The sequence below is a fragment of the Cariama cristata genome, unplaced genomic scaffold (genome assembly GCF_000690535.1).
Source record: "Cariama cristata isolate BGI_N322 unplaced genomic scaffold, ASM69053v1 scaffold764, whole genome shotgun sequence".
NCBI classification, from domain to species: domain Eukaryota; kingdom Metazoa; phylum Chordata; class Aves; order Cariamiformes; family Cariamidae; genus Cariama; species Cariama cristata.
Genome location: NW_009614497.1, coordinates 65273 through 81051, shown reverse-complemented (window position 1 = coordinate 81051; position 15779 = coordinate 65273). Strand labels below are relative to the sequence as shown.

At 38.1% G+C, this 15779-nt stretch overlaps 1 protein-coding gene across 1 annotated transcript; it reads right to left on the bottom strand.

Moving 5' to 3' along the window:
* Window positions 1-1730: 1730 nt before the first annotated feature.
* NXPH1 (neurexophilin 1) lies at window positions 1731-3748 on the bottom strand. The gene has a single exon (XM_009699426.1). It carries the CDS (start codon window positions 3746-3748, stop codon window positions 2921-2923), a length of 828 nt encoding a protein of 275 aa, XP_009697728.1. The 3' UTR covers window positions 1731-2920.
* Window positions 3749-15779: the final 12031 nt, after the last annotated feature.

Below are 15779 nucleotides of genomic sequence, written 5' to 3'. Positions count from 1 at the left end.
TTGGATCACTGTTTCACAACCACATCACCAAAAGAGCTCTTCCAAGTTCAAACTCAAGAATGCTTATGAAGAATAGCAAGTTCTTCAAAGGCTTAAGACTTAAAAATCATGTGACTGGCTGTGACAGAAGCAGATAAAGTACCATCTACCACAATTAAAAGAATCAAAACCATTGCATGATGAATAATTCCTTTTTGTATTGTTGTTACTTGAAAAGTGGATAAATATATATATATATATATGAACAGAATGTATATACTTCATATATTTATGGGAAGTTTTAAAAAAGAAAGAAAATGAAACTGTACCAGTAATAGTATTTCACATCCATTTTTCAGAAATATAAATGAGAACACAAAGCATGTAATGCTCAATCATAATACAGGTTGCTAAGATTGCTAATTATATTTAACACTGGAATTCTACATACTATTAAATGGAAATTTCTATTGAACTGAATAGCAAAATTCTCATTGACTTTAATAGATCCAAGATTCTACTCTTGGTCATAGCACAAATTACTTTATGGATTGTATTCAGAACAGTTACTTTTCATAGAGCACAAATGAGAAAACACTAGCAGTATAATCACAATCCCTGTCAAAGAAAAAAAAAAATTGTATCTGAGCATATTCCTGAATGAGATCAGAATCTGGACTGTATGGCTTGGAATATTTCTTTCTCCAAAACTACACAGGGTCCAAGGTCACAAGTTTGTCCTGGGAAATGTCATACATAATGAAGAAATTCCCACAAGCATATCTGTTCTAAGAAGCCAAAGCAATAATAATATGGAAGTCTCCTCTCCTACTAGTATATCAATGGGAGAATATTTACTTGTCAATAATGTTATCTATTTGCTTTGCTTCATTCTCACTTAGGTTCTGCACATTTCAGCAAGAGAGATCCACAACTGGAAGTTGTTCCAAACTTCTCACTTCTTGAAACATTAGTGGAGTGTTTATTGGGACTTTGGAGAAGCTGTTCGTGGTGCTATGCATATTTGGAAGCTGACCCATATCTGCATTGATAGCTTTGACACAAGAGCACAGAACCTGGGGGTGAGGGTGGAAGGGGGAAGAAAGCATTCCCAGGAATGATAATTCTGAAATACGTGAGATGAAATACTGAGTTCTTCTTTGGGCAGCTTTGTTTCAGGAATGGACTTGTTATAGTTGCTGGTTATCTGGATGCTGCGGGTAAAGTATGCCACTAAACACACACACACACACACACAAAAAAAAAAAACCAACCACAAAACTATGAGCTTTTTGTTTATAGGGGGAAAATTCCCTTGTACCATAAAAAGGGATCTCTTCATTCCATAAAGAGAGATCAATGCCTCAGAGGAGGCTAGAATTAAGGCAAAGACAGGCCTGTGTACACAGAGAGTGGCTCCATGTTTCCCCACTTCTAAATGATAATGCATCATTTTAAACAAAGCCCTGCTCCTGTAATTTCTTATCCGAGTCGGGGCTTCCACTCAGGTTAGCAAGATCCTTCAGTATAAGATCTGCTTACTAGGAATAGGGCCCAAGAAATTTTTCTGTGTTCTACATATACATCTATATGTATTTGCACACACACGCACATACACACGCACAAAAATGCACACACACAAATTTATAAATATGTGTGTATATATGTACATACGCAAGATTGAAAACCATGTCAGACTTGGAGTGTTATCCGCTTGTCAGACCCATTTAAACTACTATCTATAGAGTACATATTGAAACTCAACTTTAAGATTTTTTATTTTTATGTACAGTTCATTTTTTTTCTCTGGAAATAAAATATCTAAATACAGACAGACTGTAATGTTGTATATGTATAGCTTTCAACAATACTTTAGCTGAATAAATGCTTTGTACATAGTTCTGTCTTTTAATGGAGTTTACAGCTACACTGATAAAATGGATTCCTCATTTCCTTGATTGTTTTTAACCAATAACAAGCAGAGAGACAATTACAAGTTAATATTAATAAGCAGCTCAAATAACACTGGTTAAATTATGTACAATACAAACCATTCATACAAATAAAGACTAGGATATTTAATTTGTTACAATATTTTGTAATAAAGATAAGACAACCACTTATAACTTACATGTTCTCCACCAGGCATTTTCCTTCTTAGAGATCAGTAGAAGAGTTTTTAAGTAGCTTAGCTGGCCTAAACTCAACCAGGTTTAAAGAATCAGAGCTTAAAGAGTCAGAGAAACATGAAACCAGAATGTCGGCCCACATGTAAATTCCAAATGTTTGCCCATCTTTACTAGTAAGAGGCTCTCTCCGTGGAAAAAGAGCCACCTAACACCACCTCGAATGTGCCTACTGTATGCTGGAAAAAAGACAATGCTTTGCTGTGTTCATATAATAAGGAATACTGAACTCCAGACACACATTTTTCCCATTTTAGTTAGTATTTACTTCTACAGTATTATTTACCAGTACAGCTACTCCAAGCAGTAAAATGCATGAGTGGGGATTATTGATTGGTGTGTACTCAAAAGACTTTCAAAGAGATTTCCGTAACAGTCTGCGTTAGAAACCATTCTCTGTCTAGTTAATCCATTTTGCTTGATGATAGGTTATCCAGAAACCTTAGATATCAGACAATGAAAGCTCTCTTAACAGGAACCTCAATGGATGTGAGCTGAAAAGAGTGTGTGTCTCTGTGTATGTGTATGGTTTTATTTCAAATCCATAGTGATTTACAACTAGATTGATACATGGAGCTGACTGGGCAAAAATTACATTAGATTGTTTTCCACTAACATATTTGCAGCCATTTGACATCAGCAGCAGCAGGTAGACACATTCCAGGCAATAGATGTGGCCTTCCTCCTTGAGGTTACAGCCCTGTCATACGACCTCTTTTATTCCCCAGGCTTCAGTCTCAAACACGTGCTGGTCCTCACCCTGATGGGAAGTAGGGTGTGTCACTGTGGTAGTTGTAATCAGGACACACCTTCTGTACTAGTTTATAATCTGTACTATAAAAGGAAATGTAAATACAGATTACTTTAAAGGGCTTGGAGCAGAGCCATGACACATGGCTCTGGGTCTGCTCCTGATAACAGGTTTTTGAAGGGTCATAGTTGCAGAGTGTGTTCTTGGTAGCCTTGTCAACCTTTTCATACTCAATTCGACAGTTAAAGGACTTGGAATCTTTGGCATCAATCACCGTCTGTTGTGCCAAGTCAAATTCCACTATTTTTGTAGGGGGCACTAGGCTCACAGATACATTCCCTTGACCAGTGGAGTTATGCCTGAAGTAAACACTAAACGTCCCATTGCCATGGTCAACGATTTTCCCGGTTATTAACAGATTTAGCTTCACAGTCTTGATGTTGGAATGAAAATCGCCCCAGCCAAACATTTTCTTAAATTTCCCAGTTTTGACAATGGGTCGTCTCTTTGCTCTGGGTCGCGGCTCTTGCAGATCTGTGGAGTTCCTCAGCCAGTCCCAGAGATCTTGCTCAGAATAAGTTTCTGGGGCATCGTATCGCAGGTCCAACTCTGTATCATTTTCCTTTCCACGAAAAGTCTGTGACAACAGTCGGCTGATGGACAAGTCTTTGCTACTTTCTGTCCATATGTGTTTTAGTGTGGATTTGGAGCTTCCTGATTTTAGAAGTTCTGTTTTGCCTCCATTTGTTAAATTTGCACAGGTAACCTGAAAAAGAAAGAAGGGAAGAAGAAAGACAGGATATATTGAGATATGTAATACAAAATCAATCATTTCCACCTGAGACCAAAATGATCAGTTTTCAAAACTATAGAGAATTATATTTTTTTGAGAAATTAAATTATATGTCTGTACTCAGTAAAACAAAACAGAAATATCTATTTTCCTCTTCTTTCCAAGCAGTTATTCCTTAATTCTCCTTTGCTAGTCTCTTACACTGGCATGCAGATTTCATCCCAGCCATTCACGTTATTCTTCAGCCTGAAAGCTGCTCCTGTTATGATGCCCGTAAGTGATGAGTATGTAATGAATTACTGCAAAAACTATGATAGACAGCCATGTCATCCTCCATCTGTATGTAGTTTTCACTGACCTTTTCACAGAACCGCACAGAATCACAGAATGGTCAGGGTTGGAAGGGACCTCTGGAGATCACCTAGTACAACCCCCCTGCCAAAGCAGGTTCACCTACAACAAGTTGCACAGGATCTCATCCAGGTGGGTTTTGAGTATCTCCAGAGAAGGAGACTCCACAGCCTTTCTGGGCAGGCTGTTCCAGTGCTCTGCCACCCTCAAAGTACAGAAGTTCTTCCTCATGTTCTGATGGAACCTCCTAAGTTTCAGTCTGTGCCCGCGGCCCCTTAACCTGTCACTGGGCACCACTGAAAAGAGTCTGGCCCCATCCTCTTGACATCCACCCTTAAGGTATTCATAAGCATTGATCAGATCTCCTCTCAGTCGTCTTTTCTCCAGGCTGAACAGACCCAGTTCTCTCAGCCTTTCCTCATAAGGGAGATGCTCCAGTCCCCTCATCATCTTGGTTGCCCTTCACTGGACTCTCTCCAGTAGTTCCTTGCCTGTCTTGAACTGGGGAGTCCAGAACTGGACACAGTCCTCCAGATGAGGCCTCACCAGGGCAGAGTAGAGGGGCAGGATAACCTCCCTTGACCTGCTGGCCGCACTTTTCCTAATGCACCCTAAGATACCATTGGCCATCTTGCCACAAGTGCACATTGCTGGCTCATGGTCAACTTGTTGTCCACCAGGATTCCCAGGTCACCCAAGGTGCAGGACCCTACACTTGCCCTTGTTGAACTTATTTCTCATCCCAGTGTGAAGTTCTCTTGCTTGAATATTCTCTCTGTAAAATGACTGTGTCTTCCACCATCAGAGTCATATTCATTTATTGTTGCTGCCCCTGGAGTCCACTGTCAGGGTGCTGTCTTGGTGGTGCCAGCCTGAACATGCTCAGGGTCCGTGTCATTATAAATCTAATAATAGGAATATAATTTCCCTGCTCCTTTTATGAGTACACATTGGTCTATGTTCTTGACTGGGACCTTCAGTCACAACTACAATATAAATAATAGAATAATGAAAATTTTAATGAGTTTTGCATTGACAGCTGTACGTACTGTGTGCTGTACCTCAATTAATGCAAGAGGAGTCAGTCTTTTCTTATAGTCCCTTACAGATTAGCTTCTGATTTGCCTTGTCTGTATGTAGTATGAGATATTTCTCCTTCCTCACTTTGCTTCTTTTTTCACACCTTCCTCCCCAAGCCAAAAAGTGATCTGTGCAAGACAGAAAGTCATTTGTGTATTTACAAGAAAAATAGGGTCACCACTTTAAAAGTAGCCATAAAAAAATACTGCAAAATCACATTTTTGAAAAAGACAAAATCTTGCACCAAGTTCCTACAAAATCATAAACTTCAGACATAGTTTTTCACAGAATTTAGTGTCAGAGCAATTTGTCTTATTTATATTTTTCCTCTTTGCCTTAATTGTGTGGAAAACAGAGAACAGATGCAGCCTCGCAGCTGTCTAACATGCAGCAGTGGTAGAGAGCTCTGACGGAGCGTAGCCAGGAGGGCTGGAATTGGTGGGGGCAGAGGGTGGAAGAAAAGGGACCAACAACACCCTTAGTTCCATTCCCTCTAAAAATCTGCAGCAGACACACTGCTACACTTTTTAGCATTTGAACTGCTCTAAAGAGGTTATCAAGTTTCTTCTTTCCCTTTTCATGGCTACATAGGAGATTCTAAATATGCCTGTTTTACTCCTCTGTGTTCTGACACCTGATTTACGTGCTTCTATCATACATGAAGGTATGTCTCTCCCTTCACTTAAAAATGAATTGAGTGTATTCCCAACCCAGGAAACCCATTGGAAACCAGCTAGTATTTAAATCATGTCCCCTCCCTACAGGTACAACTGGAGGTATATGTCATGGAGGATATCTATCACAGCATGGCCTTTTCATTTCCTAACAATCACGGAACTGAAGCATGCTTTCATTAACTTCAATACTTTGTCAAGGTCAGTTGAAGGCACCTGCATAAAATCAGTCTATATTGTCTTAATACACTGATCAGATAGGAGGTACGCCCCCAGCCTTTTACAGTAAGCAAATAGGTAAATAAATCTGTCACATCCCACACTATACCTCCCCAGTGCATTTCAAGTTGGTGGGCCAGTAAGGGTTAGATAAAATAAGGGTTTTAGTTAGGATTTTGCCAAAGAGATTACTTCCTCCTCTTTTGAATGAAAGGAAGGATTAAAACACAGACTAGCCAGTTCATAGCTGCATCTTAGCATCAACACAGTGAGCCAGGAGAGAAACTGTAATGAAATGCACTGATGGTGCACTGGTTAATGAAGCAGCAATGAAGATGTCACAGGGAGAGAGAATGAGACTCAGAAAATAATTTTGCTGTGGCATATGGAGAAGGAGTGCAAAATAAGAAAAGAAATGTGGTTAAAAGGAAAAATGTGCCTGTCTAGCATAAATCTGTCAACCTGCTATGAATCTAAGCAGTTAGCTAGCAGAGCTAGTATACCTGCAATCTGTAGGTAGGATACAGATTGCTTACCACTGTATTTTTCTTTGCTCACAGCTTATTTTTCCTTTCTTTTCCCTTCTGCATCCAATGATTTACATTCCATAGGATTACACTACAAGTTCCATGTAACAAGATGTAACGGTACAAAAACCTTTTAAAGAGAAAATCTCTTTTTTTTTCAGATGGATAAAACTGAACATGCAGGAAAAGAAGGAGGTATTTTCTGAAATAGTTGCTGACTGATCCAATACATGTATTTTTTTGAAAGTCAGTATATTTCATGGAAATGGATGATTCAGATTCCATACATGCTATACTGCTTCATACCTGATCTAACAAATATAATTGATTGTTACTGTCATTGATTTTGTAATACGTGAAAGACTTCTGGTCATGCAGTTAGCCTTGAGACCTCTGTTTGTGATTTTCAGTGTGGGTAACTGGCTGCATTCATGATTAAAGGCCTGAACCTGCCCTCCCTAGTCAAGTGTCTGTGTAAGCACTAGAAAAAACAGCCCACAAGGGTTAATAAAAAAGCTCTAGAATTCATTGTTCTTCACTAATATTTTCCAGTCAACTGCTTTTTCATATACTGTTAGCATAGTATGTACTATAGAAAGTAGCTATATGTATCCTCAGAGACTCACACATCCAATAATATAGAGCATTGCTGTGTAATAGAATTTCTGCAAATGCAGCAGTTATTTTCACATGAATTAATCCACTATTTTCTTCCATCTCTCTTCTTTCCAACCACAAGGCAGCAATAATGCAGGAAAGATCATGCAAATCCATGAGATTTTGTGCTTAGTAGTGTGAAAACTAGCTTACTGAAACATAGACTTATTTTAGCAGTGCATGAAAAAGGAGCCAATTTCAAATGGTTAAAGAGAGCTAAAACACTAAGCAGTCCAAATTCTATGGTGTCTTTTTTGTCCTCTTCCCTGAGTATATCTGCATATAATTCAGAAACTTGCATACTCTGCCTTATCAATTAGTTCACTATAACCAGAGTTGCCTTCTTTCCCACAGCCAAGTGTCACTGATAGATGAAACATTGAAAAGTTTGGCCCACTTGTACTGGGCCTGGCTAGGATAAAGTTAATTCTCTTCAGAGCAGCTCATATGGTGCTGTGTTTTAGATTTTTGACCCAAACACTGGTTCTAGCTCTTGCTGAACAGTGTTTGCACAGTACCAAGGCTGCCTCTCTTTCTCTCTTGGCCCCTCAAGTGAATAGACTGAGGGAGTACACAATAGGTTGGGAGGGGACACAACTGAGCAGATGGCCTGAACTAACCAAAGAGATACTCCATACCATATAAAATCATGCTTACTAATTAAAAGGAAAGAGGAGGTTTTAGGGATGGTTAGCCATCTTTTGCTCAGGAACTGGCTGGGCATCACTCTGCCCATGGGAGATGGTGAATACTGCCTTTGCATCACTTGGGTTTTTTGTTTTGTTCTCTTTTCTTCCACTTATCCTTCACTTATTAAACTTTTTTTTTATCTTGAACCCCAAGTTTTCTTGCTTTTACTCTTTATTTCCTCTTCCCCTGTCTCACTGGGGAAGCGGGGGGGAGTGATCCAGCAGCTGTGTGATGCTTAGCTGCCCAGCAGATTTAACCCACAACACTACTACAGTGCAATATATCAATGTTGCAAAAGGGCTGAGTAGGGGGTTTTCCTCTGTGACTGCATAGCTAGAAGGGGTTTTGAATGATTATGATGTCAGAAGTGTCTGTGTAGAACAACAGTATGGAGCAAAAAAGATTTGGAAATGCTTATCCAATGCTACAAATGTCAGTGGAAAAGCACTCAGTAAGCATGGCAGGCTGACCTTTGGTTCTGGTCTTGTACGTTTAATGGAAAGCAGGAATTTCCACTACCTGGTAAAGTTTACTGATATCAAAAAGGTACCAGGAGCTGACTGCCTGGTAACTCTTTGACAAATTGCTATTCCATTTCTTCTTCTGCTTCTAGGAAGGAGTAAAGACAATGGTTTCACTGGGCACAATATCCCAAAGCATCATTAAAAAAAGACACAGGAATTGATCTATAATTCAGTTTTTACTCCATTAAAATAAAATACTCCATTCATTCTGTATCCTCCTTTCTGAGGATGAAGAATTTTTTATGATTATGTTTAACATCATTAAATGAATATGTGTAGTTCATTTAGGACTTTCTAAAGGATAGATAGTTTATTTGTCTCAGAAATTTTGGAGTTCTCTTTCAAGACACTGAGCCCTGAATGCTTTGTCAGGTCAAACCTGAACATTTGGACAGAGAAAACAAAGTTGGAAGGGGATCACAGGAAGACATGAAGGCCTTGAGTGGTGATATAGGCCCTCTTCTCAGTGTAAAATCAACCATAGGTATACTAACATTAATTTAAGACTGATCAATTTGAGATTTAAAAAAATATTCATTCAAAGAGGTACAGAATGCCTCTTGATTTCTCACTGTTTTCCTTTTATTCTAGCTCTGTTACAGTTCATTACCTGTAATTACAGTATTGGTTTAGAAATTATGTATTTACTCCTCTGAATGTAAGACTACTTGAGGGCAAATTAAAATGTAAACAAACAATCTAATACTCAAGGTAGAAAATCTGTCTCTTCAGGTAAATAACTAATCAAAACCAAGATCTTTTTTGCTGGCATAGCACTATAAGAACCTGGCAGCTCTGTGTTTGCATATGCTCTGTATGAAATAATTCAGAATTTTCTTTCCTCAGTCAGATATCTCAGATACAGCATGGGTTGGAGAGTACTGATGGACAAAACTGTAACCTGGACCATTATCAAGGCAGGACAGCACTCAGAAAATTTCAGCTGGTTGCAGTTTCCTCATATTAATCCTGTTTATGCAATGGGTGGAGGAAAATCTGGACCTAGTTTACTGTTCTACTTTGATCAATTTGTACACTGTACAAAGTTACTAGTGGCATGGAAATATTTCATTCAGTGAATAATTTCCAGATAAGTCAAAGCCAATATTCTACAGAAATTTGACCATAAACAGACACTGAGAATGAAAGTTAATGAAGATATGATTATAACAGGGGGGAGTAAAACACAGTGAAGGACTTGTACCTGTTACAAACTGGCACTTCGGAAAGGGAGGACAAACACGGAAAACCATACACATTAATATTTCACCAAAACAGACCTCTCTGGTTTTAACTTACAAGCCTTTTTGCTACATGACATGAAAAGAATAAGTATATGAAATAGTCAATCAAAAAATGTAAACTCAAATAAATCTGACAAATGGAACAGTAAATCCTGATCTACTGTGTCAAATGAGAACACAAAAGTGAGGTTTTATTGGTTTTACTTACTGTTTGCTTTGAACCTGTCTCCTGGCTCCTGCCTCCTTCTTTGAAGAACCCTTCACTCTCCAGGTTGAAAATTCAGTCTCTATCCAAATTTCCCATACTCCTCCTTACTTTTCTTTGCTACTTTTTTCTTTCCAATCAGTGATTGGAAAATTTGATGATTTCTGGCTACATAAAGAAGCCTACTTCTAGCCCAACCAGTACATGCCTCAGCTATATCTATTCATAATAGTAAACAAATATTGATCACTTTTCCAGCCTTGAGTACCAGCCTCCTGAGTCACACAAATAATCCCTTGTACAGAAGCCATTCCATACCTATACCTTTGAATTTCCTTTTTGTCCTTCCCTCAAGCCTCCTTGGTTCTACTCCCAGTTCTGTCTTTAAGATGATGAGACCAGAATGGCACTTGGTATTCAAGATGTGGCAGAACCATGGTCTTGTATGGTGGCAAATGGCCTTCTATTATTTGTTCACTCTTTTTTCTCTACTAATTCATAATATTTTATTTGGTTTTGATCACTAATGAGCGCTGAACTGATGCTTGCATGGAAATATCATAACCCTAAAATCTCAATCCTATTTATGCATGAAGATGTGATTTATTTTTTCCCCATGTGTTTCACATTACAATTACTACCACAGAATTTCATTCCCTAATTTAATGCCTATTTACTAATTCTGATAAGATCTTTCTGTCATTCCTCACTGTTGGCTCTTATCTTTTCTACTCTGAAATACAATATTTTGTCATCAACAAACTTTCTCACTCACCTTTCCCAGGTCATTTACAAATACAGTGAACAGCAGAGGTCCTTGCACAGAGCCCTGCAGAATTCCTGTGGTGACCTCATTTCATTACTGACCATAGAAAAACAAGCACCTCAAGTTTTCAACAATATTTTGCAAAGTAATCACTTTAGATCATTCACTTAAGCACAAAAAAATAGAATTCATTGTCACACAAAAACCAGAGGGAAGGTAAATTTTTTTTACTGTCTTTAAGTTAGGAAATTAAATATATACTGTTACTGCAATTTTTGTGTAGACCTACCTTAGGATTCATAAAAATCATCTTAATACTATCAACTGTACTCAGCTCAGCTTTAAATACTGTATTTTTCTTGTTCTAATCTATAAGCTATCGTACTTGTTCCAAATGGCCCTTGTTAGGCAGAAAATGTGGCTACCTTAGCCTTTTTCATCATTCACATAACAGGGGTTATGCAAGACCAGAAGCTGATACAAATTCAGCTGATGACAGCTGATATAAATTCGTTGAAATTTAACATCATTGAAATTAGTTCCTATATCAGTTGATATCTGTTTGAGATCTGACTAAGAATCAAAGACTAATTAGAAAATATGTACCCACAGAAAGATGAGGACACTAATAAAAGAGTAGAGACACTGCTTTGTTTACAGACATTCTAATTCTGTATGATCAACAGTTGTTGATCATAAAATATTAAGATATTGCAGTGGGCTGTTCTGCAAAAGAAAAATAACTAGCAAAAGTTACACTCTTACAGCGCTCTTCTACACAGTACAAGTTGCCTGTTATATGTAAGTCTGAGAACTAGCAAGTCTCAAATAGTTTTCAGGAAATGCAAAAGTGACAAAGCACTTTCAATGGTTGGTTTCCAATGAGGATACTTAAGAATTGCCATGTCAAATTTTGCTTTAGAGTCTCATTTCCTCTCCCTTGCTTTTGTGTTGACTATGGGCTAAGCTGTGACACTGCTTGTCCTGTGAATGGTAACAGACTGATGAAAGAAACTGGCAGCCCACCATCACATTAGGAAAGAGTCTGTGCCATCCCAGTCTATGATCTAGGGTGGGAATCACCTCACTAATCACCTCATTCACCTGGAATTCAGGTCTTAGGTCTAAACTATTCATCTAGGCTTATTCCATAATCAAGAGATAGAGAAAAAAACAGAATGAACTGCCTCTTCTATCTTGATGAGGTATTGATGAACCTTCAAGGACTGAATAAATGCTCTTCATCCAGATGCTTAAGGGTAAGCAAGAAAAATCTGAGCTATGGTGCATAGCTTGCCCTGGAGAGAACACCATGGACAGAACACAAAGGCGGCAGGCTGGAGGCAGGACAATGATTGCTCTGTCTAAACAGGTTCTGAAATGCTCTAGTCATGTTCAAGTCCACTGCTCCCTATACATCTGTAAGCACACTCAAACTACTGCTGTGTTACTTGTATAGCAAGGTGCACAGACTTGCTAGTATTGCTCCTCCTTTTAGACACAGGAAATTTCCCATCTGGGGGTTTCCTTTCAGAAACAGTGTAGCTTTCTACTACTCTATCTTTTGGGTTTGATTTAATCATCCAAATAATTTTCACAGGTATTTAGAATCTGAAAAACTAGTCTTCTTGAGCCAGTTTTGTTCACTAGTGACTACAAAAATGTTTAGTAGGCAGGCTTTTAAAAAGTGTTTAGTCATCTATAGAGAGGCATTTGAAATCAATCAGACTTAGATTGTAATTATGGAGGCATTTCCTATTTAATTTAAGAGCTTAAGAACATTAGCAAGTGAAATCAAAAGTCCATCTAGTCCTGCACCATGTATCCAACAATGGCTAAAAGTTTGGTTTTGTCAAAGAGTGCAAAAGCAGGGAAAGAATATACTACTTCTACCAGAAAATCTTCCCTATTATCAAGCCTTTGCAGATTGAGGACTTCTTAAGCTAGATTTGTGGCTATGAATTTAATAACGTTCAACGAATAACATTTACAAGAATTTGCCTGTTTCTCTCATAAATTTCCAGCGTCTGAAACACCCTGTGACTAGTAGTTCCATCTCTTAACTTCAGACTGTCTGAGGAGCATTCTCCTCCTGTTTGTTTTGAACAAGTCACCTCCTAGCTTCATCTGATGCCACCTAAATCCTTGTCCAGCAGGCCACAACAAAATCTAGCAAGGCAGCAGCATTTTTCCTATGGGGTTCAGGCAGAAGCTTGGTGTCTGGTTGCTCAGGTCAGGCAAAGCTGTAAAAGTTCATGGCTGGCAGTAGAGGAGCTTCCAGGTCAAAAAAAAAAGGAGGTGGTGTCTGAGTTACAGGGACTTCCAGAACTAGGCAGCTCCAAAGGTGGTAGTCAAGGGGCAGTGTAAAACTGTGGGTTTGGAATGCATAGGAAACGTATGGACTGTCTCAGCTCAATTTATGGGTCAAATCCTGACCCACCACTAAAGTCAATTTTGAAAATCCTAGAGGAGGAGAAGGATGAACACAGTGTGGTATTATGCAGCTTGATTTCATTTTCTTGCCTAGTTAAGGCAGAATGGAAGGTGTTTGGTTTGTAAAACATCATTTCTCTTTCAATTTAGCAAACATTGTACTATCCCATAATAGTCTGTGACCAGAAATACCAAATGAGTTACAATATGCTGTGAAAACCTTCACATTACAATTTTACAGCTTTCTGCTTTTTGCCTTAGAAGTGCAGGAATTCAGCCCAAATATTTCTAATGGTGGAGATGCAAGTGAATTTATAAAGATTTGGAAAAGGATTGAAATATAACTGTATGAAATATCCTATTAACTCTTGCCCTACGTTTTACATTTTTAGAAAGAATTTAAACTAAACTCTTGAAGCCTGCTGCCTATGTTGTCATTAAAGATTTTTTACTTTGGCGGATTATGACTTTTGAAAATTCACCCCATCTCTTCAGGGGATTAAACTTTCATGGAATAAATTAAAGTGGGTTAAAAATGTCTAATAGAGTTTTAAGACCCTTATATTATACCAGTATCATAGAGTGCTGCTAACTTTTAAATGAAAGTCTAGCTAGGTAAATAAATTTTGTCAAGGATCTATTGTTCTCTTTCCACATTCCTGTAAGCCTTCTTTTATTAATATTGGCTTGCCATTTTCTGCATACATGTAGAAAGTAATATTAAATAAAATTAGATTTTATATGAAAGGCCACAGAGCAACATTTTAATCAAAATTTGCACTGTAGTTTGCTTTGTATATAACACACTGAAGAAAATGTCCATATTCATATGGGTAGACATATCTTCTGAAGAAGGTGAAGACGACTATAATGTTTGATATCCTGGTACTCTATAATGGACAAAGCCATTGTACACTATTAACATGCTTTACTAGTATTAGTCATTTTCTACATACAGTTTCCAATCATCCACTGTTAATGTAAAAGTTCAATAAAATTAAAATACTACCACATTTTAACCAAATAGTTAGTTGCTCATGTGTCTGATAACATATTTTTCCAAAGAAAAGTGTTAGAATGTTGATATAGCTGAGCCACTTTCCACACAGATATTCATGGGTGCATTCTAGAAACCTGAATTTGAACAAAGATGTCTTTTGAGGAAATTGAACCCCCAGTGATGCTGGCAGACTGGAAATTTCCACACAAAGAAATTGTGTATCTGCATGAGATGCTCATGAAATACAGAAAAGAAGTTGCACAAGTATAAGAAATTCTATTGCAAAAGTATAGATTCCTTTTATTAAAATTGCCTGTTGTTCACTATGAGTTATTAATTTATTAAAAACAGCTGAATACTTCAGGAAAGGCATTTTATAAGCACAGAGGAAGCCATTCCAAGGTTCAATCCGAGTTTGGTATATCCCTGCTAACTTTTATGCCTTCATCTTCCCATTATGCCCTTGCCAGATTTGCATACTGACTTCTCAGAAGTCTTCTGTGATCACAGAGAAGGTTTTCTTCTCTTTGAATTTCAACCAGAATATGTTCCCTTTCTAACTGTGTTTGTTTAATAGGTGTTGATCATTCACTCATTTGGCCAATGGATATCAAAAGCTGTTAAAATCCATCTCTGAAGAAAGAGGTCTGTTTCTTTAATGTTCTGGTAAGGGGAAGATTAAACAGCTATTCTACTGCAAGGGTACTCAATAAATATTTGTTGACACTTTCTTGGTGGTTTCATCAGTCTGCTAATTCTTACAGGGGTCTGCTCAGCAGTAAGCAGCACCTGGGCACCAGCTTTGCTGGGCAAACCAGGTGCCGCACATTGTTTTCCTGGCTAGGACATACACAAACATGTTGCAATGCTCCTAAAGTGCAGAGATGTCAAAGAAATACGGATTGTCCTATTGGAAACTAGGATACACCACATGTTACATATTTACAAGATCCAGGCAAAATTTACTCTTGATCCAAATCTGAACAGGACTCTACCATCAGTGTACATTGGGATGCAGGGGACCAAGTAGCCTCAGAAAAAGTGCTACCCCCCATTTGCTTACATAGCTGGTCTTTCTGTGTCTCTGGACACAGGTATCACAAGAGACCTATTATGCCATTAAGAGGAATGCAGTTACAGACTACTAGGAGGGAATACCATACATCAATTTCTCTACCTCTTGTAAACTAGGAATATTCATTCAGTATGGCACTTCTTTGTAGTGATTATCCCTGAACTTGTGCAGACCAGTTTTTAGGTCTATTGTACCTTTTGGAGTTGATCTAAACAGACATTGTGAGGGAACCTATCACAGCCAAACAAAACAGAACAGAATACCCAATAGAAAATCAACATTGGCTGTGCCTGATAGTAGTCTTGTATTTTCTTCCTGCAATAGTATCACACCTAATTAAAAGTGAAAATTAATAGCCAGCAGGATTAATCAAATTCCATATGCAAATATCTGGCTCATGAGAGCCATGGTCCAATTGCTAGAACTATCACTAAGGTCATTAATTTAAATTGAGATGAGTTAAGAGTCCTTTGGGCATTGACACATAAGTTGAAGGAGGTTATTCATTGCTAAGTTTTTCACACTGAAATGAAAAACTTAGGAAGAAAATAAGTGAACATTGCTTCAGCACACTGATTTCTAGGATAATGAGCAGTGCTGTGAGCTTGCTGTGGAAGACCATGAG

Coding starts and splice junctions, on each gene's coding strand:
- NXPH1 (XM_009699426.1), bottom strand. CDS start 3,748: ATGATTGATTTTGTATTACATATCTCAATATATCCTGTCTTTCTTCTT.